General features: G+C 39.4%; 1 protein-coding gene across 3 annotated transcripts in view; it reads right to left on the reverse strand.

Annotated features, from left to right (window-relative positions):
* SOX30 (SRY-box transcription factor 30) overlaps nucleotides 1–27,361 on the reverse strand; it is a 43,269-nt gene that overhangs the window by 10,706 nt on the left and 5,202 nt on the right. For 2 of the 3 annotated variants that reach the window (XM_055560664.1, XM_055560662.1), the window contains one exon: nucleotides 15,316–15,808. The exons of the other annotated variant lie outside the window; for it this stretch is intronic. In XM_055560664.1, the coding sequence (XP_055416639.1) occupies nucleotides 15,316–15,808 (493 nt within the window). The remainder of the gene's footprint in view (nucleotides 1–15,315; nucleotides 15,809–27,361) is intronic. 3 annotated transcript variants of the gene reach the window in all.

The following is a 27,361-nucleotide window of genomic DNA, read 5'->3' on the forward strand; positions in this document are numbered from 1 at the left end:
GTAACATTCTACCTCAACGGTATTTCACATCTTGCAAAGTTTTGAGATTATGTTGTTAAATTTATTTCAAAAGTTTTTAAACTCTTCATTTTATTGTAAATGGAATTGTTTTCTCAATTTCATTTTCTGTTTATTCATTGCTACTGTATAAAAACACAATTCTTTTATATATATACAGGTCTTATATCCTGAAAACTTGAATTGTGTTACTTGTAATAGCTTTTCTATGGATTCCTCAAGGTTTCCTGAATATAAGATTGTGTGATACATAAATACAATTTTACTTCTTCTTTTACAATCTAGATACCTTCTAAATACCTTTTATACCCTTTCTTTTTCATGTCTAATTGTCCGAGACTAGTGAGAGTGAAAGTCACTCAGTCATGTCTGACTCTGCGAATCCATGGACTATAGAGTCCATGGAATTCTCCAGGCCAGAATACTGGAGTGGGTAGCCTTTCCCTTCACCAGGGGACCTTCCCAACCCAGGGATCGAACACAGGTCTCCTGAATTGCAGGCAGATTCTTTACCATCTGAGCCACAGGGGAAGTCCAATGGTCCTAGACTAAACCTCCCAAGAAATACTGAATAGAAGTGACAAAAATGTACATCTGTATCTTATTCTTGATATTAATTGGATCTTGCTGATCTCCAGTCTCTGCCATTAAGTATAACGTTAGGTGTTTTTTGTTGACTGTGAGGGTTACTCCATTTCTTCTAAGGGATTCTTGCCCACAGTAGTAGATATAATGGTCATTTGAGTTAAATTCACCCATTCCAGTCCATTTTAGTTCACTGCTTCCTAAAATATCAATGTTCACTCTTGCCACCTCTTGTTTGATTACTTCCAATTTGCCTTGATTCATGAACCAGTGCCAGCTTCCTAGGCAATATTGCTCTTCACAGCATTAGACTTTACTTCCATCACCAGTCACATCCACAACCAGGTGCTGTTTTTGCTTTGGCTCCGTCTCTTCATTCTTTCTGGAGTTATTTTTCCACTGCTCTCCTGTAGCACATTGGGCACCTGCCTACCTGAGGAGTTCATCTTTCAGTGTCCTACCTTTTTGCCGTTTCATGCTGTTCATCGGGTTCTCAGGCAAGAATCAGTTCAGTTCAGTTCAGTCACTCAGTCGTGTTCAACTCTTTGCGACGCCAGGCCTTCCTGTTCATCACCAACTCCCAGAGTTTACTCAAACTCATTCCATTGAGTCAGTGATGCCATCCAATCACCTCATCCTCTGTCGTCTCCTTCTCCTCCCACCTTCAATCCTTCCCAGCATCAGGGTCTTTTCCAAGGAGTCAGTTCTTCGCATCAGGTGGCCAAAGTATTGGAGCTTCAGCATCAATCCTTCCAGTGAATATTCAGGACTGATTTCCTTTAGGATGGGCTGGTTGGATCTCCTTGCTGTCCAAGGGACTCTCAAGAGTCTTTGCCAACACCACAGTTCAAAAGCATCAAATCTTTGGTGCTCAGCTTTCTTTATAGTCCAACTCTCACACCCATACAAGACTACTGGAAAAACCATAGCTTTGACTAGACGGACCTTTGTTGGAAAAGTAATGTCTCTACATTTTAATATGCTGTCTAGGTTGGTAATAGCTTTTCTTCCAAAGAGCAAGCAAGAAATTTCTTCTAATTTCATGGCTGCAGTCACCATCTGCAGTGATTATGGAGCCCAAGAAAAAAAAGTCTGTCACTGTTTCCCCATCTATTTGCCATGAAGTGATGGGACCGGATGTCATGATTTTAGTTTTCTGAATGTTGAGTTTTAAGCCAACTTTTTCATTCTCCTCTTTCACTTTTATCAAGAGGGTTTTTAGTTCCTCTTCACTTTCTGCAATAAGGGTGGTGTCATCTGCGTATCTGAGGTTATTGATATTTCTCCCGGCAATCTTGATTCCAGCTTGTGCTTCTTCCAGCCCAGCGTTTCTCATGATGTACTCTGCATAGAAGTTAAATAAGCAGGGAGACAATATATAGCCTTGATATACTCCTTTTCCTATTTGGAACCAGTCTGTTGTTCCATGTCCAGTTCTAACTGTTGCTTCCTGACCTGCATATAGGTTTCTCAAGAGGCAGGTCAGGTGGTCTGGTATTCCCATCTCTTTCAGAATTTTCCACAGTTTATTGTGATTCACACAGTCAAAGGCTTTGGCATAGTCAATAAAGCAGAAATAGATGTTTTTCTGGAACTCTCTTGCTTTTTCCATGATCCAGTGGATGTTGGCAATTTGATCTCTGGTTCCTTTGCCTTTTCTAAAACCAGTTTGAATATCTGGAAGTTCATGGTTCACGTATTGCTGAAGCCTGGCTTGGGAATTTTGAGCATTACTTTACTAGCATGTGAGATGAGTGCAATTGTGCGGTAGTTTGAGCATTCTTTGGCATTGCCTTTCTTTGGGATAATTACTTTTAAAACCAGTCAAAAGAAGATTCATACTGCCTTTATGCTTATAGAATTTTTTGTTAACTTTTATTAGAATATAGTTGATTTACAATGTTATTTGTAAATTATAGCTAGTTTCTGCTATATTGGAAAGTGAAACAGTTATACATATATATATGTGTATATATATATATATCTACTCCATTTTAGGTTTCCTATACTATCTCAACAGTGGAAACAGTGTCAGAATTTATTTTTGAGGGCTCCAAAATCACTGCAGATGGTGACTGCAGCCATGAAATTAAAAGACGCTTACTCCTTGGAAGAAAAGTTATGACCAACCTAGATAGCATATTGAAAAGCAGAGACACTAGTTTGCCAACAAAGGTCTGTCTAGTCAAGGCTATGGTTTTTCCAGTGGTCATGCATGGATGTGAGAGTTGGACTTTGAAGAAGGCTGAGTGCAGAAGAATTGATGCTTTTGAACTGTGGTATTGGAGAAGACTCTTGAGAGTCCCTTGGACTGCAAGGAGGTCCAACCAATCCATTCTGAAGATCAGCCCTGAGATTTCTTTGGAGGGAATGATGCTGAAGCTGAAACTCCAGTACTTTGGCCACCTCATGCAAAGAGTTGACTCATTGGAAAAGACTCTGATGCTGGGAGGGATTGGGGGCAAGAGGAGAAGGGGACGACAGAGGATGAGATGGCTGGATGGCATCACTGACTTGATGGATGTGAGTCTGAGTGAACTCCGGGAGTTGGTGATGGACAGGGAGGCCTGACATGCTGTGATTCATGGGGTTGCAAAGAGTTGGACACGACTGAGCAACTGAACTGAACTGAACTATCTTTTGTAACTGTATTTTTACCTTTACTGGGGCTCTTCGGTATTTTGTTTGTTTTTATCCCAACTACCATTAGAGATCATTTACTTTCAGCCTGAAGAACTCCCTTTGTATTTCTCATAATGCCAATGTGCTAGCAATCTCAGTTTTGGATTATCTGAGAAATGTCTTTACCTTGGCTTAATTTTTTAAAAATGGCTTCACCGAATATAAGATTCTTAGTTGACTGGGGTTTTTCTTCAGTACTTCAAATATATATTCTAGCCTCCATTGCTTCTGATGGAAAGTCAGATGTTAGTTTTATTGGGGTTTCCCTGTACATGATATGAGTGTCTATCTGCCTGACTCTCTCACTTTCTCTTTGGCTTCAGATTTCAGTATTTTACTATGATGTGGCCCTCTGTGGATCTCCTGGCTTTCTTAAATGTATAATATTTTTCATCAAATATGAAAAGTCTTCAGCTATTATATCTTCAAATACTTTGTTTTTCTTCTCCTCCCTTCTGATACTTTTATATATACATTGGTGCACTTAATAATGACAGTTCTGATGCTCTGTTCATTTTTCTTCATTCTTTTTTCTCTTTATTCTTCAGGTTATATAATCACTACCAGTCTACTTTCAAGGTTTCTGATTCATTCTCATGTCAGTTCAAGTTTACTTTTGAGCCCCTCTAGTGAAGTTTTCATTTTGGTTATTGTGCTTTTCAATTCCAGAATTTCCATTTGGTTCTTTTTATAATTTCTATGCCTTTAATGATAGTATTTGTGAAGAGACAACATCATCACAACTTCTTTTACTTCTTTAAAAATGGTTTCCTTTAATTGCTTGAATATAGTTATAAAGTCTTGGAAGCCTATGTTAAATTTGAGATACGAGCCCTACCACAGGTAGCTTCTGTTGCTTATTTTTCTCCTCCATGTATGAATGGCGCTTTCCTTTTCTTTGCATGTCATAATTTTTGGTTGAAAACAGGATATTTTCAGTAACTCAGGAGCAATAACTTTTCAGGAACTCGGGACAACAACTTTTCCAGGTCTAGTTTTTTTTTGCTTTTTTTTTTTTTTGACTTGAAATTTTAGTGAAGTGTATTTCCTCTGCAGTGTAAACCCTGAGTGTCACTTTTTAGAGGGCACAGATTTGGACATGAATACAGTCACCCTAGGATGATAATGGTTTTAGCAGGACTCTATCTCTTTCTTTGATTTTTGCATTTGCCATTACATACAGCTTGAGGATTATACTCATTGCTGGTTGATTGCTCCAAGGTTTCAAAATGTCTTGGGGCAGAGATTGTTCCACAGTCTGACCCAATTAAATTCAGACAGGGGTCAATTGTGAGCAGTCTCTGAGGTTTGTTCTGACTGCAGGAGGGTTCTTAGCGTTTCTTTCCCTAGTTTTTTTGTGTACTAGCTGGCATACAGTTAGATTCTTAGTCTGAGTTCTCAGATCAGGTATCAAACCCTTACCCCTTGCAGTGGAAGCCCAGAATCTTAACCACTGGACCCTCAGGGAAGTCCCTAGCTTCTTAGTTTTGATTAAGTGATGCCTCTTTTATTTGCTTACCACCAGAATCTCCTTGTTTTCAAGAATGTCCTTATGCATGAACTTCCCCACACTGTTTATGAAAAGTCAAATTCCTTTTGGAGAGAGTTTCTGAGCTCTCTGTTCTTATGGCAAAATTTCTGGTCTTCTTCTGCCAGCATAGAACATCTCTTCTAAAAGTGACCTGGATCAAGGATGCTCAGGGTCACAGTACTCTCTGTTTGTCATCCTTAAGAGTTGAACAGTTATCCTGTTAGCAGGTGCTGAACAAAGGAAAGGAACCTCCAACCTCTTGGTCACACTTATCACGAATTTAACCTCTTTAACTAAGAGCTGGAGAGGATGAGAAATGCTACATCTCTAAGATATTGTATCTCTTGATTAGGAGCTGAGGGGAGAGAAAGCTATCTTCTTGGCCACTCAGAGTTGGATTCCATCAAGTTAACTGAGGGTGCTGCTGCTGCTGCTGCTAAGTCACTTCAGTCATGTCCAACTCTGTGCGACCCCAGAGACAGCAGCCCACCAGGCTCCCCAGTCCCTGGGATTCTCCAGGCAAGAACACTGGAGTGGGTTGCCATTTCCTTCTCTAATGCATGAAAGTGAAGTCTCTCAGTTGTGTCCGACTCCCAGCGACCCCATGGACTGCAGCCTACCAGGCTCCTCCATCCATGGGATTTTCCAGGCAAGAGTACTGGAGTGGGTTGCCATTGCCTTCAGTAAGGCATAGTATTTTTCATGGCCCAAGGATCACAGACTCTTGCGCTTCTTACCAGGTTTTAGGGTGTATTCTTGAATAAATGTTTCCTTATCTGCTATATGCCCTTAGGACACTTCCCAGAGAATTTAAGTGGTTGGTCTTTAAAAATAGTTTTTACCAGTTATGCTTCTTTGCTTGGGAGTAGGTTCACAGAACTCCTCATGCTGCCATTTCAGAAAGGAAATTCCCTCTCTCTTATCCTTGTAATCATACTATTTCTATTAATATCCTTAAACTTTGTTTTGGATACAGTTAGTTACTTGAAAATAGTAACTTTGATCACTTCAGGTCTTGATTTTAAGAATTTTTAGATAAAACCATAGCAACATTTAGTCTCAGTTCAGTTCAGTCACTCAGTCGTGTCCGACTCTTTGCGACCCCATGAATCGCAGCACGCCAGGCCTCCCTGTATATCACCATTTCCCAGAGTTCACTCAGACTCATGTCCATCGAGTCAGTGATGCCATCCAGCCATCTCATCCTCTGTTATCCCCTTCTCCTTCTGCTCCCAATCCCTCCCAGTGTCAGAGTCTTTTCCAATGAGTCAACTCTTTGCATGAGGTGGCTAAAGTACTGGAGTTTCAGCTTTAGCATCATTCCTTCCAAAGAAATCCCAGGACTGATCTCCTTCAGAATGGACTGGTTGGACCTCCTTGCAGTCCAAGGGACTCTCAAGAGTCTTCTCCAATACCACAGTTCAAAAGCATCAATTCTTCAGTGCTCAGTCTTCTTCACAGTCCAACTCTCACATCCATACATGACCACTGGAAAAACCATAGCCTTGACTAGATGAACCTTAGTTGGCAAAGTAATGTCTCTGCTTTTGAACATGCTATCTAGGTTGGTCATAACTTTTCTTCCAAGGAGTAAGCGTCTTCTAATTTCATGGCTGCAGTCACCATCTGCAGTGATTTTGGAGCCCCCAAAAATAAAGTCTGACACTGTTTCCCCATCTATTTCCCATGAAGTGATGGGAGCAGATGCCATCCATGATCTTCATTTTCTGAATGATGAGCTTTAAGCCAACATTTAGTCTAGATCTAGCTAAAACAAGACTCTCCAAGTAGTCAATATCCCATCAAGGTTTTCTAATCTGTTTGGTTAGAAAAAGAAATATTCCCAGCCTGGTGTGAGTGCTGGGCACTGCTGTCTCTGATTTGTTGGACAGTTTTTTCACCAATCTTGGGTAATATTCCTCACATGCATCAGCTGATCAGCATTCAGCTGAATACTCAAAAAGGAACCTATGCAGAGATCCAGAATTCTTGCATTGTGCAACCTTCTTCTCTCAAGTACTCTATCCCAAGAATTCTAGCTGACTTGGTTTCACTGGACTCTCGGTTCTATGTCCTCAACTCAGCAAGTCTACAAGGATCTCCTTGTGTTTCTCCTTCCTGTTTCCATGGTTTCCATGTGTTGTGCCTTCCTGTTTCCATGTCTCCTTCCATGGTTTCCAGGCCAGTAAGCAGGGGAGATTTCAAGGCTTACCTCATTTATTTTCTCTCTCTCAGGGATCTTCATATTCATTGCTGATAAACAGTGTCTTGCCTTTTTTTTTTTAAATCATTTCAGATGAGGGTAGATTCAGCCCTAATCTTGGCTGGTACAGAAGTCCTCTTTAATTATTTCAAATATGGTTTTTAGTCTCTTCCTGATATTCAGTTCTGAAATCTGAAATCAGTTCTGAAATTCTGAAAGAGATGGGAATACCAGACCACCTGACCTGCCTCTTGAGAAACCTATATGCAGGTCAGGAAGCAACAGTTAGAACTGGATGTGCAACAACAGACTGGTTACAAATAGGAAAAGGAGTACGCCGAGGCTGTATATTGTCACCCTGCTTATTTAACTTATATGCAGAGTATATCATGAGAAACGCTGGGCTGGAGGAAGCACAAGCTGGAATCAAGATTGCCAGGAGAAATATCAATAACCTCAGATATGCAGATGACATCACTCTTATGGCAGAAAGCGAAGAGAAACTAAAGAGCCTCTTGATGAAAGTGAAAGAGGAGAGTGAAAAAGTTGGCTTAAAGCTCAACATTCTGAAAACTAAGATCATGGCATCCAGTCCCATCACTTCATGGCAAATAGATGGGGAAACAGTGGCTGACTTATTTTTTGGGGCTCCAAAATCACTGCAGATGGTGACTGCAGCCATGAAATTAAAAGACGCTTACTCCTTGGAAGGAAAGTTATGACCAACCTAGACAGCATATTAAAAAGCAGAGACATTACTTTGCCAACAAAGGCCCATCTAGTCAAGGCTATGGTTTTTCCAGTGGTCATGTATGGATGTGAGAGTTGGACTATAAAGAAACCTGAGCGCCGAAGAATTGATGCTTTTGAACTGTGGTGTTGGAGAAGACTCTTGAGGGTCTCTTGGACTACAAGGAGATCCAACCAGTCCATCCTAAAGGAGATCAGTCCTGGGTGTTCATTGGAAGGATCGATGTTGAAGCTGAAACTCCAATATTCTGGCTACCTGATGCGAAGAGCTGACTCATCTGAAAAGACCCTGATGCTGGGGAAGCCTGAGGGCAGGAGGAGAAGGGGACAACAGAGGATAAGATGGTTGGATGGCATCACCGACTAAGTGGACATGGGTTTGAGTGGACTCTGGGAGTTGGTGATGGACAGGGAGGCCTGGCGTGCTGCAGTTCATGGGGTCTCCAAGAGTTGGACACGACTGAGCAATCGAACTGAACTGAACTGATATTCAGTTATTTCAGATTCTTGGGTATTATTCTTACTATTTGTAGCATGTATTGACTCTTGCTCTTAATGAATCCTTTCCTTGTGTTCTATATGCTAAAGCTCACCTTTAATAATAATTCTCTCCCTTTGGAAATTCCTAAGTGGCTTGAATGGTTGAGGTATCTCCTTTAGAATAGTTGTCCCAGGTAAGTCATCCCAGATCTAATTTATGTGTTAGTTTATCAAGTGGATAGGGTGATTTTAGATTCTCAATCAGTGTGCAGTGTAATCTGGAGTTTTTATATCTAACAGAAGACCTTTTTCCATATATAGCCCTGGATAAAAACAAATTTCCTTTGTGCATTGTCTGGATCAGTGATAAAAAAATCTTCTATTCCTTTATCAAGGTTGAGAGGCCTTTCTACGGTCTTAGCTTTATGAAGGGGTTTCCCTGGTGGCTCAGATGATAAAGAATCCACCTGCGATCGAACCTGCGGGAGACCTGGGTTCTATCCCTAGTTTGGGAAGATCCCCTGGAGGAGGCCATGACAACCCACTCCAATATTCTTGCCTGGAGAATCCCCTTGGACAGAGGAGCCTGGCGGGCTACAGTCCATAAGGTCACACAGAGTCAGACATGACTGAAGTGACAAAGTAGCAGCAACAGCAGCTTTATGAAGAGGTTTTAAGTTTCACCTCCTCACCTTGAGAAGAGTCAAAACCTCATTTTCTCTCCTTATGTAGGCATTAAAACCCAAGTTTATAAATGCTAAGACTATTTCTGAATCTGCAAACTATCCCCAGGACCACTGTACAAGTTTTCAGCTTATTGGTCATTTTGACAAAGGGGGATTTATTTTCCTTTTTTGTGATTTCAGCTAGGTATTAAATTGTTCATATTTAAATTCAACATTTATAATAGTTATAGCAGAAAGTATTCCATATTAGCTGAATCTATCTTGTTTTGGAACTATAAATTCTATCCTCTATAAGAATTAGGCAAAATATTGTATATGTATGTAAATGTACATTATAATAGGAAATAGGTCCAAAACCTCAATCAAATTCTTTAATAGGTCTATAAGCGAAACAAGGATTAAGGATAACTGCTTTGTAACTTTTGATCTGCTTGTCCAAAATCTTACAGTTAAGATGCTATATATTCCCACAAATTTAGAATTTTTGGACTTAACTTCCCTAACAGATATATAGATATGTTTGATTGTAGCTTCCCTAACAGATATATAGATATGTTTGATTATAGTTTTATATATTTCAAGCTATGCTATGCTAAGTCACTTCAGTCGTGTCTGACTCTGTGCGACCCCACAGACGGCAGCCCACCAGGCTCCCCCGTCCCTGGGATTCTCCAGGCAAGAACACTGGAGTGGGTTGCCATTTCCTTCTCCAATGCATGAAAGTGACAAGTGAAAGAGAAGTTGCTCAGTCGTGTCCGACTCTTAGCGACCCCAAGGATTGCAGCCTAACAGGCTCCTCTGTCCATGGGATTTTCCAAGCAAGAGTACTGGAGTGGGGTGCCATTACCTTCTCCGATTTCAAGTTAATAAATTCCAATTTATCATTCATATACATTCTATATCCCTAATCGCAACACACTTTTGAACACATATATTTACTCAATGGCCAATAGAATGAAGATTCTAGGTATCTCCTTTGTATGTGAAAGTATAAATACTGCGAGAAGTAGGAAGAATAGAAGAAAAGGTGGGGGTAAAAAGGATAACTAAGAAAGTAACAGATTGATTATATTCTTTGCAGCCAAAGATGGAGAAGCTCTATACAGTCAGCAAAAACAAGACCGGGAGCTGACTGTGGCTCAGATCATGAACTCCTTACTGCCAAATTCAGACTTAAATTGAAGAAAGTGGGGAAAACCACTAGACCATTCAGGTATGACCTAAATCAAATCCCCTATGATTATACAGTGGAAGTGAGAAATAGATTTAAGGGACTAGATCCAATAGATAGATTGCCTGATGAACTATGGACGGAGGTTCATGACATTTTATAGGAGACAGGGATCAAGGCCATCCCCATGGAAAAGAAATGCAAAAAAGCAAAATGGCTGTCTGGGGAGGCCTTACAAATAGCTGTGAAAAGAAGAGAAGCAAAAAACAAAGGAGAAAAGGAAAGATATAAGCATCTGAATGCAGAGTTCCAAAGAATAGCAAGAAGAACTAAGAAAGCCTTCCTCAGCGATCAATGCAAAGAAATAGAGGAAAACAACAGAATGGGAAAGACTAGAGATCTCTTCAAGAAAATTAGAGATACCAAGGGAACATTTCATGCAAAGATGGGCTCGATATAGGACAGAAATGGTATGGCCCTAACAGAAGCAGAAGATATTAAGAAGAGGTGGCAAGAATACACAGAAGAACTGTACAAAAAAAGATCTTCATGACCAAGATAATCACAATGGTGTGGTCACTAACCTAGAGCTAGACATCCTGGAATGTGAAGTCAAGTGGGCCTTAGAAAGCATCACTACGAACAAAGCCAGTGGAGGTGATGGAATTCCAGTTGAGCTATTTCAAATCCTGGAAGATGATGCTGTGAAAGTGCTGCACTCAATATGCCAGCAAATCTTGAAAACTCAGCAGTGGCCACAGGACTGGAAAAGGTCAGTTTTCATTCCAATTCCAAAGAGAGGCAATGTCAAAGAATGCTCAAACTACCGCACAATTGCACTCATCTCACACACTAGTAAAGTAATGCTCAAATTTCTCCAAGCCAGACTTCAGCAATACATGAACTGTGAACTTCCAGATGTTCAAGCTGGTTTTAGAAAAGGCAGAGGAACCAGAGATCAAATTGCCAACATCTGCTGGATCATTTAAAAAGCAAGAGAGTTCCAGAAAATCATCTATTTCTGATTTATTGACTATGCCAAAGCCTTTGACTGTGTGGCTCACAACAAACAAGCTGTGGAAAATTCTGGAAGAGATGGGAAAACCAGACTACCTGACCTGCCTCTTGAGAAACCTATATGCAGGTCAGGAAGTAACAGTTAGAACTGGACATGGAACAACACACTGGTTCCAAATAGGAAAGGGAGTACTTCAAGGCTGTATATTGTCTCCCTGCTTATATAACTTCTATGCAGAGTACATCATGAGAAACGCTGGGCTGGAAGAAGCACAAGCTGGAATCAAGATTGCCGGGAGAAATATCAATAACCTCAGACATGCAGATGACACCACCCTTATGGTAGAAAGTGAAGAGGAACTAAAAAGTCTCTTGATGAAAGTGAAAGAGCAGAGTGAAAAAGTTGGCTTAAAGCTCAACATTCAGAAAACGAAGATCATGGCATCCGGTCCCATCACTTCATGGGAAATAGATGGGGAAACAGTGGAAACAGTGTCAGACTTTATTGTTTTGGGCTCCACAATCACTGCAGATGATGATTGCAGCTATGAAATTAAAAGACGCTTATTCCTTGGAAGGAAAGTAATGACCAACCTAGACAGCATACTCAAAAGCAGACACATTACTTTGCCAACAAAGGTCTGTCTAGTCAAGGCTATGGTTTTTCCAGTAGTCATGTTTGGATATTAGAGTTGGGCTGTGAAGAAAGCTGAGTGCCGAAGAATTGATGCTTTTGAACTGTGCTGGAGAAGACTCTTGAGAGTCCCTTGGACTGCAAGGAGATCCAACCAGTCCATTCTAAAGGAGATCAGTCCTGGGTATTTTTTTTGGAAGGAACGATGCTAAAGCTGCAACTCCAGTACTTTGGCCACCTCATGCAAAGAGCTGACTCATTGGGAAAGACTCTGATGCTGGGAGGGATTGGGGGTAGGAGGAAAAGTGGACGACAGAGGATGAGATGGCTGGATGGCATCACCGACTTGACAGATGTGAGTCTGAGTGAATTCCGGGAGTTGATGATGGACAGGGAGGCCTGGCGTGCTGCAATTCATGGGGTCGCAAAGAGTCAGACACGACTGAGGACTGAACTGAACTGAACATAGTACAGAAAGAGAGTCTTAATAAGCATAGTATGAAGATGGTTACAATATAAAGGCAGGAGGATTTAGCCTCAGACCTAGGGATCAGTATTTCTAAGTGCCTCTCTATCTCATAAAATGATTCCTTGATTAAAATGCCTAAACTCCGTGGTTTTTACTCTAGATACACAGGGCAAAATATCAAATATGTATATTTGGTATACATTTACCAAATATATACATCAAATGTCATTATTATTATGGTATTGGAATGGCTGAATAATTCCATATGTAATTTGATTAGATTAGGGAAGAAATATCTTTATAGGAGATTCTGTTATTAGTGGGAGAAGAGCCAATTGAAAAATTGAGAAAGAATCAATTAATTCTGTTATTTAGCTAGACTGGATTTTACTGAAGTATATTATCTAAACAAACATAAATAAGATTACCCATATCCTTGGGGAAATTACCATTGCACAGATTACAGGCAGAAGTTATAAAGGAAATTAGACAATACTATAATTTATAAGGCTGGTCTTGTTTTGGAAAACTATATTCGGCTTAATGATTTACAGCTGACATAGTTCTTTGACATTCTTACATGAAATAAAATTCAGTATAATACTGCTGACTCACTTCATTTGGTTCATCTAATAGCATTATTATTAATTAGCAATAATACCATTCAAGATGGAGATATATTTTCTGTCTCCTAATGACATATTTTCCAGAGTTTGTTTCCAAAATGTTCTTTAAGCTATCAATGGTTTGTAAATTAACAGCCAAATCCTGTAAGTCTTGTCATGAGTAAGGAAGATAAATTTCCTATGATTTTATTTATTTATTGTATAAAAAAAAAATTTCCTGCCCAAAAGTCTACTTGACTACACTACTTTTCCATTCAAAAATACAGCATGCATTTTCCATGGGATTCTCTTCTAGCAACTAACATCTCCCAAGCAAGAGAAGCCATTATATTGAGAAGCCTTAGTGATATAGTGAAAAAAACAAACACAGAATTAAAAATCAGACAGCAAATCTAAGTTTGACTACTGGCTCTGCCGTTTACCAGTTGTATGACCTTGCTGCTGCTGCTAAGTCACTTCAGTCGTGTCCGACTCTATGAGACCCCACAGACAGCAGCCCACCAGGCTCCCCCATCCCTGGGATTCTCCAGGCAAGAATACTGGAGTGGGTTGCCATTTCCTTCTCCAATGCATGAAAGTGAAAAGTGTGACCTTAACAAAGCTATTTATCTAACAGTTGATCAGTTTCTTTATCTGAAAAAGTAAAGGGATAATTATGCCAAAAACAAAGGATTACTGTGAGAATTTTAGATAAAAATACCAAGTTCTCAAAATGCTAAAAAGAAAAAACAACAACTGGAGTAAGATTGTGCTATACACCTATTCTAGATGCCTCTTCTTCAACTTTAATATAAGTACTGTTCAAGTCTTTCTTGTACTACAAAATGAATTATGTAACAAAGATAAAATTTCACCAATTTTAAGTTTGTGAACCTCAAGGTTCTAACTAAGAATGATCTTTCAAACCTACTCATTTATTAAATTCCAGCTATGTCCTTAGCACTCTTCTCATATGTTAAAAAAAAAAAAAACACTGTTAAAATTCTCTAAAATTCCTATAAAATCTCAGACCCTAACAGATAGCAATGAGAAGAGATCCTAGCCTTGCTGCTGCTGCTGCTAAGTTGCGTCAGTCATGTATCCGACTCTGTGTGACCCCATAGACGGCAGCCCACCAGGCTCCCCTGTCCCTGGATTCTCCAAGCAAGAACACTGGAATGGGTTGCCATTTCCTTCTCCAATGCATGAAAGTGAAAAGTGAAAGTGAAGTCGCCCAGTTGTGTCCGACTCTAGCAATCCCATGGACTACAGCCTACCAGGCTCCTCTGTCCATGGGATTTTCCAGGCAAAAGTACTGGAGTGGGGTGCCATTGCCTTCTCCGGATCCTAGCCTTAGGAGTCTCTTAAAGTTTGATTTCTTGAACTAAAAGGCTCCTGAAAGCTGTTAAAGAAGAGCCCATTGGAAAAACAAAACAAACCACAAACAGCAGTATCTCCCTTTCTCCTAATCTGATCCTCTATTTTCACTTTCTTTTAGTTCTGTACTAAAGACTTGAAAGCAAGCAATTCCACTATGAATTGAAGTAACATAATATATGCTGAAAAACTTCTTTGAGGCTTTGGTACACCCAAGTAGGGAGTAGTTTTACTTTCTAAATAAGTAACAATAAAAGATGGGTATTAAACATTCTCAACAGAAACCATCTCTGTTTATACATTTAACAGCAACTGAAAAGTAGAGGTTAGTGCCACTCTATCAAAATGCTTTCAAATTTAAATTCTATCACTCCAAAATGAAAAGTTACAAATCTGTTTTCCTTAGATACATCCCTGTGAAAATAATTTCTCTTACTGATAATTTACCTAAGAAACTTTTTGGTTTATTAACAAGGGTCCTGAGAGGGTAAATAACTTTGGACAAGTCATTCAACCTCTTAGGCCAGTGCTCTCTATAGTCTTGCTATTCAAAGTATTCCACAAACCACAGAATTGACATCATTTGGGAGCTTGTTAGAAATGCAGAATATCCGGTTTACTGTAACCCTGTATAGGAACCTACTGTAACCCACACCTACTGACTCAGAGTCTGCATTTTATTAAGATCACATGTGATTTATATACATATAAGAGTTTAAGAATCATGCTTACTATTCAGTAAGGGGGTTGGACTAAATGATCTTAAGGTCACTTACAACTGATGATTTTTTTCCAGAGAGAAATCAGATCTGACAACACTGGAGCCTGTATTCTCATGTGGCAACAGTAGGCTGGAACTCAGTAGCAACTGCCCCATAAGATGGGGCATGCACTCTCCTTGGCTCCTATCCAGCCCCTCCATATACTCATGCCAACTGGTTGGCCCCGTCTAGCCACTAAACTAAATTAGATACAAAACAGGATTGAGGAAGTTCCTTTTTCAGTAAATAAGAGGCTTTCAGGGGTAAAAATTCATTAACTATGAATGAAGTTTTAGGTGAAAGGTGAAAGCACTTTCAGGTGAAAGGAAATAAACTATTCATTTACCTTGATGGGAAGTAGTGAGGTCCAGGTAGGAAGTAAGGGTGATGAAAAGAGAATCTTGGTGGTGTCCCAAACAATGCAGCTGGATGGCCAAGGGGAGGGGGCTGGAAGACGTGTGAGTGTGGAATAGGAGGAGCCTGGGAAATTGGAGTATTTCTGGGACAAGTAGAAACGCTGGGATACTCCTTGGGAGGTTGGATGGTTGAGGTTGCAAATCTGGAATGGGCAGGACTTGCACTAGTCGGAATCCTGTTGGTGTTCTCCAGAGAAACAGGAGTGGGTCTCTTCACAGAGCGATTGACTCCAGAATGCAGCTGATGAGTGTCCGCTTGGGAGGGCCCAGCAAAGCGCTGGGGTGGGAGTGCTGGACGGAGGGGCAGACTTGGAGCCTGGACAGCCACCTGGGCAGTACTGGAGACGGTGGGCTGGAAAAGTGTGATGGGGCTTGGACGCTGGACTGCAGGTGTGGGCAGCTGGATGGTCGGTGGAGATTCACCTTCAGAAATAAAAACAGCCTACGTCAGGCATGAATTGAGTCACTATTTTTTCTTTTTTCAGAACTTAATGTACTGTATAACCTGAAGCCTCCACTAACCTTCTGACCTAAGAACATCATCACTCTATTTCTTTCATAGCATCCTGACAAACTGAAGCCATCTTGTTCATTTATTTTACATTCTTGTCTCTCTTTCCCACCTAGATTCTAAATGCCCTAAGAGGAGAGACCTTTTCTGTTTTGTTCATTGCTGGATCCCCAGGGTTCAAAATTCTGCCTGACACAGAATAGGTCCTTAAAAAAATATTTTTGGATGAATAAATAAATGAATAAAATGTCTGAGTGAAAGACAAATACAAATGCTGGTATATATAAATATTTCTAAAAGAAATAATATGAAACTATTGATAGTGGTTCCTTTTAAAAGACAGTCATCTGGAAGAGGAGACTGGGCCATGGGAAGCCAGACTTTCATTTTATACCTACTGGGACCATTTGAATTTTCTGTTCTCTAAATATATCAATTTTATGTATTAATAGAGGTTTCATCATAACAGTATGGGTCATTTTTTTAATTTTGTATACTCTATGATAAACTAAATTATGAATGACATTTTTTAATTGAAAAAAACTAAAGAAACCATCAGTAAAATTATTTTGCTTTATTGCATCCAGTGTGAATACATAAGGAAATTCCCAAAAGAGACTATGACTTGCCATCGGTCAGCAATTTGTGAGATAGGAAAGAATATTATTGCAGCATGGCAAGATGGAGATAGCAGAATTTTTAGAGGCAACTAAAATAATCATGTATTTTATCTTTTTGATCCTGAAGAAGAAGGACTGCTGACTGAGTTACTAAGTTACTCAAAATACACATTTAGCCTAAATTTAACTAACCTTCTCCAAAGAAATACAGAGAGAAGCCAAAGTAATAGATTCATGATCGAGTTTACTTCAGTGCAGTTACGTCTCTATTAATATAGAAGATGCAGTCCAAGAACAGACTCTATGGTTAGAAATGTTTCTGTCAGAGGCCAAAAGGATTGTCAATCTTCTCTCAGTCTTGGCCAGGTAACACATTCCTCTCCTTCCTTCTCTCCAGGTAAGTCAAATAACTATCACCCTTAAACCTGGAGGTAGGGAATGAAGAGATATATCCATCTGCTTCAAGATGGCCTCTGACCCAGTGAAATAGAGGCAACACAGAGCAGTGTACAGATGAAGCTGTCATGATTCTCAGTTAATGGGGTTAAATGGACTAGCCTTCTCATATGTGAGGCACAGGCTTTAGGCCTTCCTGATTAATCAAGCATAAAGTAATCTCCCTTTTCATGTTCCTTCAGAAACTATAAATCACATATTATAAAAATAGTGTAAATTTGCAGGTCTGCCACCCTTACCACAAAACTGGGAGCCCAAGTGCAGGAACAGTTTAATTCATAGTAGTAGCCCCATTATCTTTTGCACAGAACCTGGTTAATAAGTAAAGAAAGGTATGTATGACTGCTGCTGCTGCTAAGTCGCTTCAGTCATGTCCGACTCTGTGCGACCCCATAGATGGCAGCCCAGCAGGCTCCCTCGTCCCTGGGATTCTCCAGGCAAGAACACTTGAGTGGGTTGCCATTTCCTTCTCCAATGCATGAAAGTGAAAAGTGAAAGTGAAGTCGCTCAGTCGTGTCCGACTATTAGCGACCCCATGGACTGCAGCCTACCAGGCTCCTCTGTCCATGGGATTTTCCAGGCAAGAGTACTGGAATGGGGTGCCATTGCCTTCTCCCTATGTATGACTAGATGAAAGAAAAAACAAACAAGCTTACAGCTGACAGAACCTCTCTGATCTTGTACAAAAAAACTCCTCTAAATACATATTACGCCAGGCTGACTTGTAAAATCTCTCAAAGTTTTATTCACTGAATTATCACTGCACTCAAGACATCTGCTCCTAAAATCTACCTCTGATGCAGATTTTCTTTTCCTGCACAGTATGAAGTTAAGTAAGAAGAAGTGTTGTGTACCGCTTCTGAGACTGGCCCATAAAAAACTCTCATGCACAATCCTCCAGGCTGTTAGTCCTCAAAAAAGAAATATACTCTTTTTAGGCAAAGGAAACAAAAAATTATAGGAGCTGTAATTACTTCAGTTACTGAAGAAGAAAGGGACTCAGTCTTTTAGCTGATACCAAATGTTCTTTCCTACCAAAGATATTTTTTATAAAATAAGGGGAACCAGTGAAGCATGAGGTGATAAAACCATGCACTCATTTACTTAAACAAACATTTACCAAGTAACTAACATTTTGACCTGAGGTATAAAATCAGATGCATAGAGAGTTATATGGAAGTATAATAAAGATGTCCTAAATGTCAAAATTCAGGTTGTTACACCGAGAGTTTAATGCCTCCAACACCTAATCATCACTGATAAACTCAGTGAATAGGGAAGACTTGTGGAAAGGGCAGAGATCTAATATATCGCACTGCAGATAAGGTATGGAAAAGACTATCCAGTCACTTGGTTTCTCTCTTACTAGCTCACAGCTAGGTTACATTTTCCAGCCTGCCTTGCAGTTAGGAGCGGTCATGTGGTTCAATGTATACCCTTTCTGAGACTGGACCAGAAAAAACTCTCATGTACAATCCTCCATGCTCTTTTCCCTTCTGCAAGTTCATGCACACTTGGATACTACATATCAAAGATGGAAGAGCCATAGGGTAGAAGAAACCTGTGTCTATATCCCTTGGAAGAAATCCAGAGATATTTATTTTGGACTTTACATGGGTGAAAATGTAAACCATGATTCTGTTTAAACCATTATGTTTAGGAGACAGTTCAAGCAGCTAGCATTATCTAATTGTAACATGAAGTAAAGAGCAGAATCTTAGATCTATACTACACTATGATAAGAAAAGGAAAAATTAGTTATTAATAGCTGTCCATAGTTTCGACAAATCCCTCTCACCCATTCCTAACGAAGAAGACTCTACTACCTGTGCTGAATGGATGAAGGATGTAACCAGGCTTTTGCCTGACTGGGATGAACAGAAAGGAGTAGAGAATGGCAGAAACTGAGGACAGACCAAATTTCTGTACAAGAAAAAGCTGTAAAGAAGTAGAAAGAAGGACAGGAAGACCAGCATATGGCTAAGAAGAGAGAAACAGAGGCGGAAAAAGGGGGAGAGGAGAGAGAGAGAAATAGGGTAAGAGTCAGAGACACAGAGACAGAGATGGAAAATAGAGGCTTGGGAAGAACAGTTACATAACTGCTAAGGATGGTGGGGCTTTGGGGAGAGAAATGGTAAAGAGGAGTCCTAAGAAGACTTGGTATAGTTTGAGCCATATGATTCCTCCTCCTTTGCTCCACAAGAAAACCCACAATAATGAGCTACATCACTTTTCAAGGAATTTTCAAGCCATATCTTTGTTTCTTCTGAACATAAAACTTGGCAAGAACTGATCTTTAGACAAGGACAAGATAAGATTGTTTTTGGATTACAAATATATTAGAATGTTGGAGGTTTTTTGTGTTATTTCTGTTAAAAAAGAAGAGATGGATAAACCAAAATGATATTATATGTCTACTACCAAAATATTAAAATAGTAGTAAACATTTTTAAAGTCAAAATTTAGAGAAAATGTATGAATTCAGAAGAGTAAAAGATATCAATTGAGTTTAGATGTAATAAGGAAAATTCATTTCAGGTTTCAGTAATAAATTGTAAAGAATGAAATAATCTCACCAGAAAATTCATAAATATATAAAACTGACATCTGAAAGCCAGGCTAAAATAAATATTGCTTCTACCAGATTTCTAGAAACCTTTAAAAAAATAACGTGATCAATTTAATAGATTTATACAAGAAAGATCTTACTGAAGCCTTCCTCAGTGATCAATGCAAAGAAATAGAGGAAAACAACAGAATGGGAAAGACTAGAGATCTCTTCAAGAAAATTAGAGATACCAAGGGAACATTTCATACAAGGATGGGCTCGATAAAGGACAGAAATGGTATGGACCTAACGGAAGCAGAAGATATTAAGAAGAGGTGACAAGAATACACAGAAGAACTGTACAAAAAAGAGCTTCATGACCCAGATAATCACGATGGTGTGATCACTCACCTAGAGCCAGATACCCTGGAATGTGAAGTCAAGTGGGCCTTAGAAAGCATCACTACGAACAAAGCTAGTGGAGGTGATGGAATTCCAGTTGAGCTATTTCAAATCCTGAAAGGTGATGCTGTGAAAGTGCCGCACTCAATATGCCAGCAAATTTGGAAAACTCAGCAGTGGCCACAGGACTGGAAAAGGTCAGTTTTCATTCCAATCCCAAAGAAAGGCAATGCCAAAGAATGCTCAAACTACCACACAATTGCACTGATCTCACACGCTAGTAAAGTAATGCTCAAAATTCTCCAAGCCAGGCTTCAGCAATACATGAACTGTGAACTTCCAGATGTTCAAGCTGGTTTTAGAAAAGGCAGAGGAACCAGAGATCAAATTGCCAACATCTGCTGGATCATGGAAAAAGCAAGAGAGTTCCAGAAAAACACCTATTTCTGATTTATTGACTATGCCAAAGCCTTTGACTGTGTGAGTCACAATAAACTGTGGAAAATTCTGAAAGAGATGGGAATACCAGACCACCTGACCTGCCTCTTGAGAAACCTATATGCAGGTCAGGAAGCAACAGTTAGAACTGGACATGGAACAACAGACTGGTTCCAAATAGGGAAGGGAGTACGTCAAGGCTATATATTGTCTCCCTGCTTATTTAACTTCTATGCAGAGTACATCATGAGAAACGCTGGGCTGGAAGAAGCACAAGCTGGAATCAAGACTGCCGGGAGAAATATCAATAATCTCAGATATGCAGATGATACCACCCTTATGGCAGAAAGTGAAGAGGAACTAAAAAGCCTCTTGATGAAAGTGAAAGAGGAGAGTGAAAAAGTTGGCTTAAAACACAACATTCAAGAAAACTATAAAACACTGGTGAAAGAAATCAAAGAGGACACTAACAGATGGAGAAATATACCATGTTCATGGATTGGAAGAATCAATATGGTGAAAATGAGTATACTACCCAAAGCAGTTTATAGATTCAATGCAATCCCTATCAAGCTACCAACAGTATTCTTCACAGATCTAGAACAAATAATATCACAATTTGTATGGAAATACAAAAAACCTCGAATAGCCAAAGCAATCTTGAGAAAGAAGAATGGAACTGGAGGAATCAACCTACCTGACTTCAGGCTCTACTACAAAGCCACAGTCATCAAGACAGTATGGTACTGGCACAAAGACAGAAATATAGACCAATGGAACAAAATAGAAAGCCCAGAGATAAATCCACGCACATATGGACACCTTATCTTTGACAAAGGAGGCAAGAATATACAATGGATTAAAGACAATCTCTTTAACAAGTGGTGCTGGGAAATCTGGTCAACCACTTGTAAAAGAATGAAACTAGAACACTTTCTAACACCATACACAAAAATAAACTCAAAATGGATTAAAGATCTAAACGTAAGACCAGAAACTATAAAACTCCTAGAGGAGAACATAGGCAAAACACTCTCCGACATACATCACAGCAGCATCCTCTATGACCCACCTCCCAGAATACTGGAAATAAAAGCAAAAATAAACAAATGGGACCTAATTAAAATTAAAAGCTTCTGCACATCAAAGGAAACTATTAGCAAGGTGAAAAGACAGCCTTCAGAATGGGAGAAAATAATAGCAAATGAAGCAACTGACAAACAACTAATCTCGAGAATATACAAGCAACTCCTACAGCTCAACTCCAGAAAAATAAATGACCCAATCAAAAAATGGGCCAAAGAACTAAACAGACATTTCTCCAAAGAAGACATACAGATGGCTAACAAACACATGAAAAGTTGCTCAACATCACTCATTATCAGAGAAATGCAAATCAAAACCATTATGAGGTACCATTTCGCACCAGTCAGAATGGCTGCGATCCAAAAGTCTACAAGTAATAAATGCTGGAGAGGGTGTGGAGAAAAGGGAACCCTCTTACACTGTCGGTGGGAATGCAAACTAGTACAGCCACTATGGAGAACAGTGTGGAGATTCCTTAAAAAACTGGAAATAGAACTGCCTAATGACCCAACAATCCCACTGCTGGGCATACACACCGAGGAAACCAGAAGGGAAAGAGACACGATTACCCCAATGTTCATCGCAGCACTGTTTATAATAGCCAGGACATGGAAGCAACATAGATGTCCATCAGCAGATGAATGGATAAGAAAGCTGTGGTACATATACACAATGGAGTATTACTCAGCCATTAAAAAGAATACATTTGAATCAGTTCTAATGAGGTGGATGAAAACTGGAGCCTATTATACAGAGTGAAGTAAGCCAGAAAGAAAAACACCAATCCACTATACTAACGCATATATATGGAATTTAGAAAGATGGTAACAATAACCCTGTGTACGAGACAGCAAAAGAGACACTGATGTATAGAACAGTCTTATGGACTCTGTGGGAGAGGGAGAGGGTGGGAAGATTTGGGAGAATGGCATTGAAACATGTAAAATATCATGTATGAAACGAGTTGCCAGTCCAGGTTCGATGCACGATACTGGATGCTTGGGGCTGGTGCACTGGGATGACCCAGAGGGATGGTATGGGGAGGGAGGAGGGAGGAGGGTTCAGGATGGGGAACACATGTATACCTGTGGCGGATTCATTTTGATATGTGGCAAAACTAATACAATTATGTAAAGTTTAAAAATAAAAAAAAAATAAAAAAAACACAACATTCAGAAAACAAAGATCATGGCATCTGGTCCCATTACTTCATGGGAAATAGATGGGGAAATAGTGGAAACAGTGTCAGACTTTATTGTTTTGGGCTCCAAAATCACTGCAGATGGTGACTGCAGCCATGAAATTAAAAGATGCTTACTCCTTGGAAGAAAAGTTATGACCAACCTAGATAGCATATTAAAAAGCAGAGACATTACTTTGCCAACAAAGGTCTGTCTAGTCAAGGCTATGGTTTTTTCAGTGGTCATGTATGGATGTGAGAACTGGACTGTGAAGAAGGCTGAGCGCTGAAGAATTGATGCTTTTGAACTGTGATGTTGGAGAAGACTCTTGAGAGAGTCCCTTGGACTGCAAGGAGATCCAACCAATCCATTCTGAAGGAGATTAGTCCTGGGTGCTCTTTGGAAGGAATGATGCTAAAGCTGAAACTCCAGTACTTTGGCCACCTCATGCGAAGAGTTGACTCATTGGAAAAGACTCTGACACTGGGAGGGATTGGGGGCAGGAGGAGAAGGGGATAACAGAGGATGAGATGGCTGGATGGCATCACTGACTCGATGGACGTGAGTCTCAGTGAACTCCGGGAGTTGGTGATGGACAGGGAGGCCTGGAGTGCTGCGATTCATGGGGTCGCAAAGAGTCCGACACGATTAAGTGACTGAACTGATCTTACTGACCCAGATAACCATGATGGTGTGATCACTCACCTAGAGCCAGACATCCTGGAATGCAAAGTCAAGTGGGCCTCAGGAAGCATCACTACAAAGCTAGTGGAGGTGATGGAATTCCAATTGAGATATTTCAAATCCTAAAAGATGATGCTGTTAAAGTGCTGCACTCAACATGCCAGCAAATCTTGAAAACTCAGCAGTGGCCACAGGACTGGAAAAGGTCAGTTTTCAATCCAATCCCAAAGAAAGGCAATCCCAAAGAATGTTCAAACTACCGCACAAATGCACTCATATCACATGCTAGTAAAGCAATGCTCAAAATTCTCCAAGCCAGGCTTCAACAGTATATAAGCCAAGAACTTCAAGATGTTCAAGCTGGATTTAGAAAAGGCAAAGGAACCAGAGATCAAATTGCCAACATCTGTTGGATTATAAAAAAGCAAGAGAGTTCCAGAAAAACGTCTACTTCTGCTTTAGTGACTACGCCAAAGCCTTTGACTGTGGATCACAACAGTGGAAAATTCTTAAAGTGATGGGAATACCAGACCACCTTACCTGCCTCCTGCAAAACCTGTATGCAGGTCAAGAAGCAACAGTCAGAACCAGACATGGAGCAATGGACTGGTTCCAAACTGGGAAAGAAATATGTAAAGGCTGTATATTATATATATATATATATATATATATATATATATATATATATATATATCTTAATTATTTAACTTATATGCAGAGAACATCATGCAAAATGCCAGGCTGGATGAAGCACAAGCTGGAATCAAGATTGCTGGGAGAAATATCATTAACCTCATCTATGCAGATGATACCACCCTTATGGCAGAAAGTGAAGAGGAACTAAAAAGAGTCTGCTGATCAAAGTGAAAGAGGAGTGAAAAAATTGGCTTAAAAGTCAACATTCAAAAAACTAAAATCAAGGCATCTGATCCCATCACTTTATGGCAAATAGATGGGTAAACTATAAAAACAGTGAGAGGCTTTATTTTCTTGGCTCCATAATCACTGCAGATGGTGACTGCAGCCATGAAATTAAAAGATGGCTTGCTCGTTGCTTCCATCTAGTCAAAGGTATGGTTTTTCCAGTATTCATGTTATGGATATGCGAGTTGGACCATAAAGAAAGCTGAGCACCAAAGAATAGATGCTTTTGAACGTGGTGTTGGAGAAGATTCTTGAGAGTCCCTTGGACTGCAAAGGGATCAAACCAGTCAATCTGAAAGGAAATCAGTCCTGAACATTCATTGGAAGGACTGATGCTGAAGCTGAAGCTCCAATACTTTGGCCACCTCATGCGAAGAGCTGACTCATTTCAAAAGACGCTGATGCTGGAAATGATTGAAGGCGGGAGGTGAAGGGGACGACAGAGGATGAGATGGCTGGATGGCATCACTGGCTCGATGGACATGAATTTAAGCAAGCTCCGGGAGTTGCTGATAGGCAGGGAATACTGGCATGCTGCAGTCCATGGGGTCACAAAGAGCTGGACACGACTGAGCGACTGAACCAAACTGAATTTAATATAAAATTAAAATGTTGGCGTAACTGGCATCAAAGACATTTGATAAAGGGAAGTATCTAAAAAGTATTCTGGACTATTAAGCTGTAAGTACTTTCAGAAACTGGAAACAGGAGACAGGCTCAATATGTGGGATTAAACGTGAGAGACAAAATTAGATTTTTGGAACTACAAATACGGGTTAGGAAAATAAGGCTGATAGGGATAACTAAAATAAAAAGTTTATAAAAGAATGAAGGTTATTTTATATGATAATGCTAAAAACCCAGAAGGAAAAAAATGTGCCTTAAAAATCAAAAAGCTGTTGTGGCTAACTGACCAAATCAAAGTGGAAGTGAAGTCATTCAGTCGCGTCTGACTCTTTGTGGCCCCATGGGTGGTAGCCTGCCAGGCTCCTGTCCATGGGATTTTCCAGGCAAGAATACTGGAGTGGTTTGCCATTTCCTTCTCCAGGGGATCTTCCTGACCCAGGGTTTGAACCCAGGTCTCCCGTACTGCAGGCAGACTCTTTACCGTCTGAGCCACCAGGAAAGCTTGATCAAATTAAAGAGTACCCACAGAAAGGAAAGATGTCTTTAAAATGAAGAGTTCGTCCAAATCTGTAAAAGAGAAGCCAAAGTGTGTAAGTGAGATGCAAGTAAAAATTAGACAGTTTAAAAGAAAACTGAAGAAATTACATCTGTGGGACCTTAAAATCAATAGTAAGTGACTTTTTAAATACTTTTACAGAAAGAAGAGACTTAATGGAATCAATGGGATAGTCATTACGGTGTAAAAGTCAACTGAAAGAATGGAGAGACTCAAAACCCACTTCCTACTAAAGATCTTAAGAAGATATCTGAACCTACTTCATTTTCACAGCAGATAGTTTAAAAATATTACATCAAATGCAGTATAATGGCAAGTTCACAGAATGTTCTAATCCAAATTGATAAAATGAATATATGAGATCTTAGGTGGCATTAACCTAAAAGCTTTAAAGAAACTCAAAAGTTAGAAATGAGAAAATATTGGATGAAGTAGATACAAATGGTCTCTCTGCCAAAAATGTCAATCCAGAGCATTTTTGGAAAGTCAACATAATACCAGGTTGTCAGAAGTAGTGAACTTGTTTTTGGAAGTAGTAAGTTTACTTGAGAGCCATAGTTTGGTGAGTCAATTTTCTACACTTGAAAAGCTGGTGAAATCTATACAATATATTTGTATACAAATCTTTCTAGAAAAAGAGCAAATTGTTTCTGACTCATTGGAAAAGACTCTGATGCTGGGAGGGATTGGGGGCAGGAGGAGAAGGGGACAACAGAGGATGAGATGGCTGGATGGCATCACTGATTCGATGGGTGAACTCCGGTAGTTGGTGATGGACAGGGAGGCCTGACGTGCTGCGATTCATGGGGTCCCAAAGAGTTGGACACGACTGAGCGACTGAACTGAACTGAACTGATACCTCACTAATTTGGTATCTTTCTTCCATGGAAATAAACAAGTTTGAAAAACACAATTACCATGATTTCATATTTAGAATATAAACTTGGTTGAACAACAACAAAAAAAGGAATGGTATAAACATTTGTATCCGTAGATAATGAGCATTTAAAGGTAGATTTTAAAAGTAGATTTTCTGAGGTATTTGTGCTATAATTTTTTCTTATTTAAGAGTTATATAAATGATTTAGAATGTAAAATATACAGTGACATTTCCAAATCTGCAACTGATACCAACTCCTCAAAGTACTATACGCCAAGCTGATGAGTAAAACTAAAAGAACATATTTCAAAAGCTGTATGATTGGGCAGCAGAACAGCCAATAAGTCTCATCATAACTGCTGTATAACAATTATATATATGTAACTATATATATACCTGGGGAAAGAATTCCAAAATTTTATATTTAAAAGATAATGATTTTTATAATTTGAGGTCCAAGAAACAAAACCTTACTGATACTACCTAAGAAGAAATAAGAGAAATTTAAAAAGAAAAAAGCCAATCAAAAAAATACCTAGATTTGATTACTTTGTATATGGTTCGAAAAGGCTTCCTATAATTTTATTTTTCATACTTATATAAAACATCATGAATGTAACAGCTCTACCACTTTCTATTTCCCCAAACCTTTGCTCAGAATTGCATAAAGTTAATATATTGTATTAAAATGTCAGCTGCCTTAAGTAAGAACATTGATAAGTATGTTTCTGAGAAGAGAAAACATACAGCATTTAACTGTGGATAGAATTACATGAAAGAAAAGCTTTAGAAAAAGGTGTAAAAAGAAGAAACACAGATGATAAAAGCGTAAATCTTAAATAACATAACATTACACAAGGTAAGTTTTTTAAAAAAAAAAAAAAAAGCATAATTAAGTCCAGTTTGAATACAGAATTAAAAAAGATACTACAAAATAGCAAAAGTACTGGGAGAAGAACAGGGTGATAGGATCAGCTTTCTTTGCCTTGAGTCTGGATACCCTTGATGTGGCCTTGTTGGTATTTATTACTATAATAATATACAGGGGAAAAACCAAAAATGC

This window comes from Bubalus kerabau, chromosome 1, assembly GCF_029407905.1.
Source record: "Bubalus kerabau isolate K-KA32 ecotype Philippines breed swamp buffalo chromosome 1, PCC_UOA_SB_1v2, whole genome shotgun sequence".
In the NCBI taxonomy this organism is placed as follows: domain Eukaryota; kingdom Metazoa; phylum Chordata; class Mammalia; order Artiodactyla; family Bovidae; genus Bubalus; species Bubalus kerabau.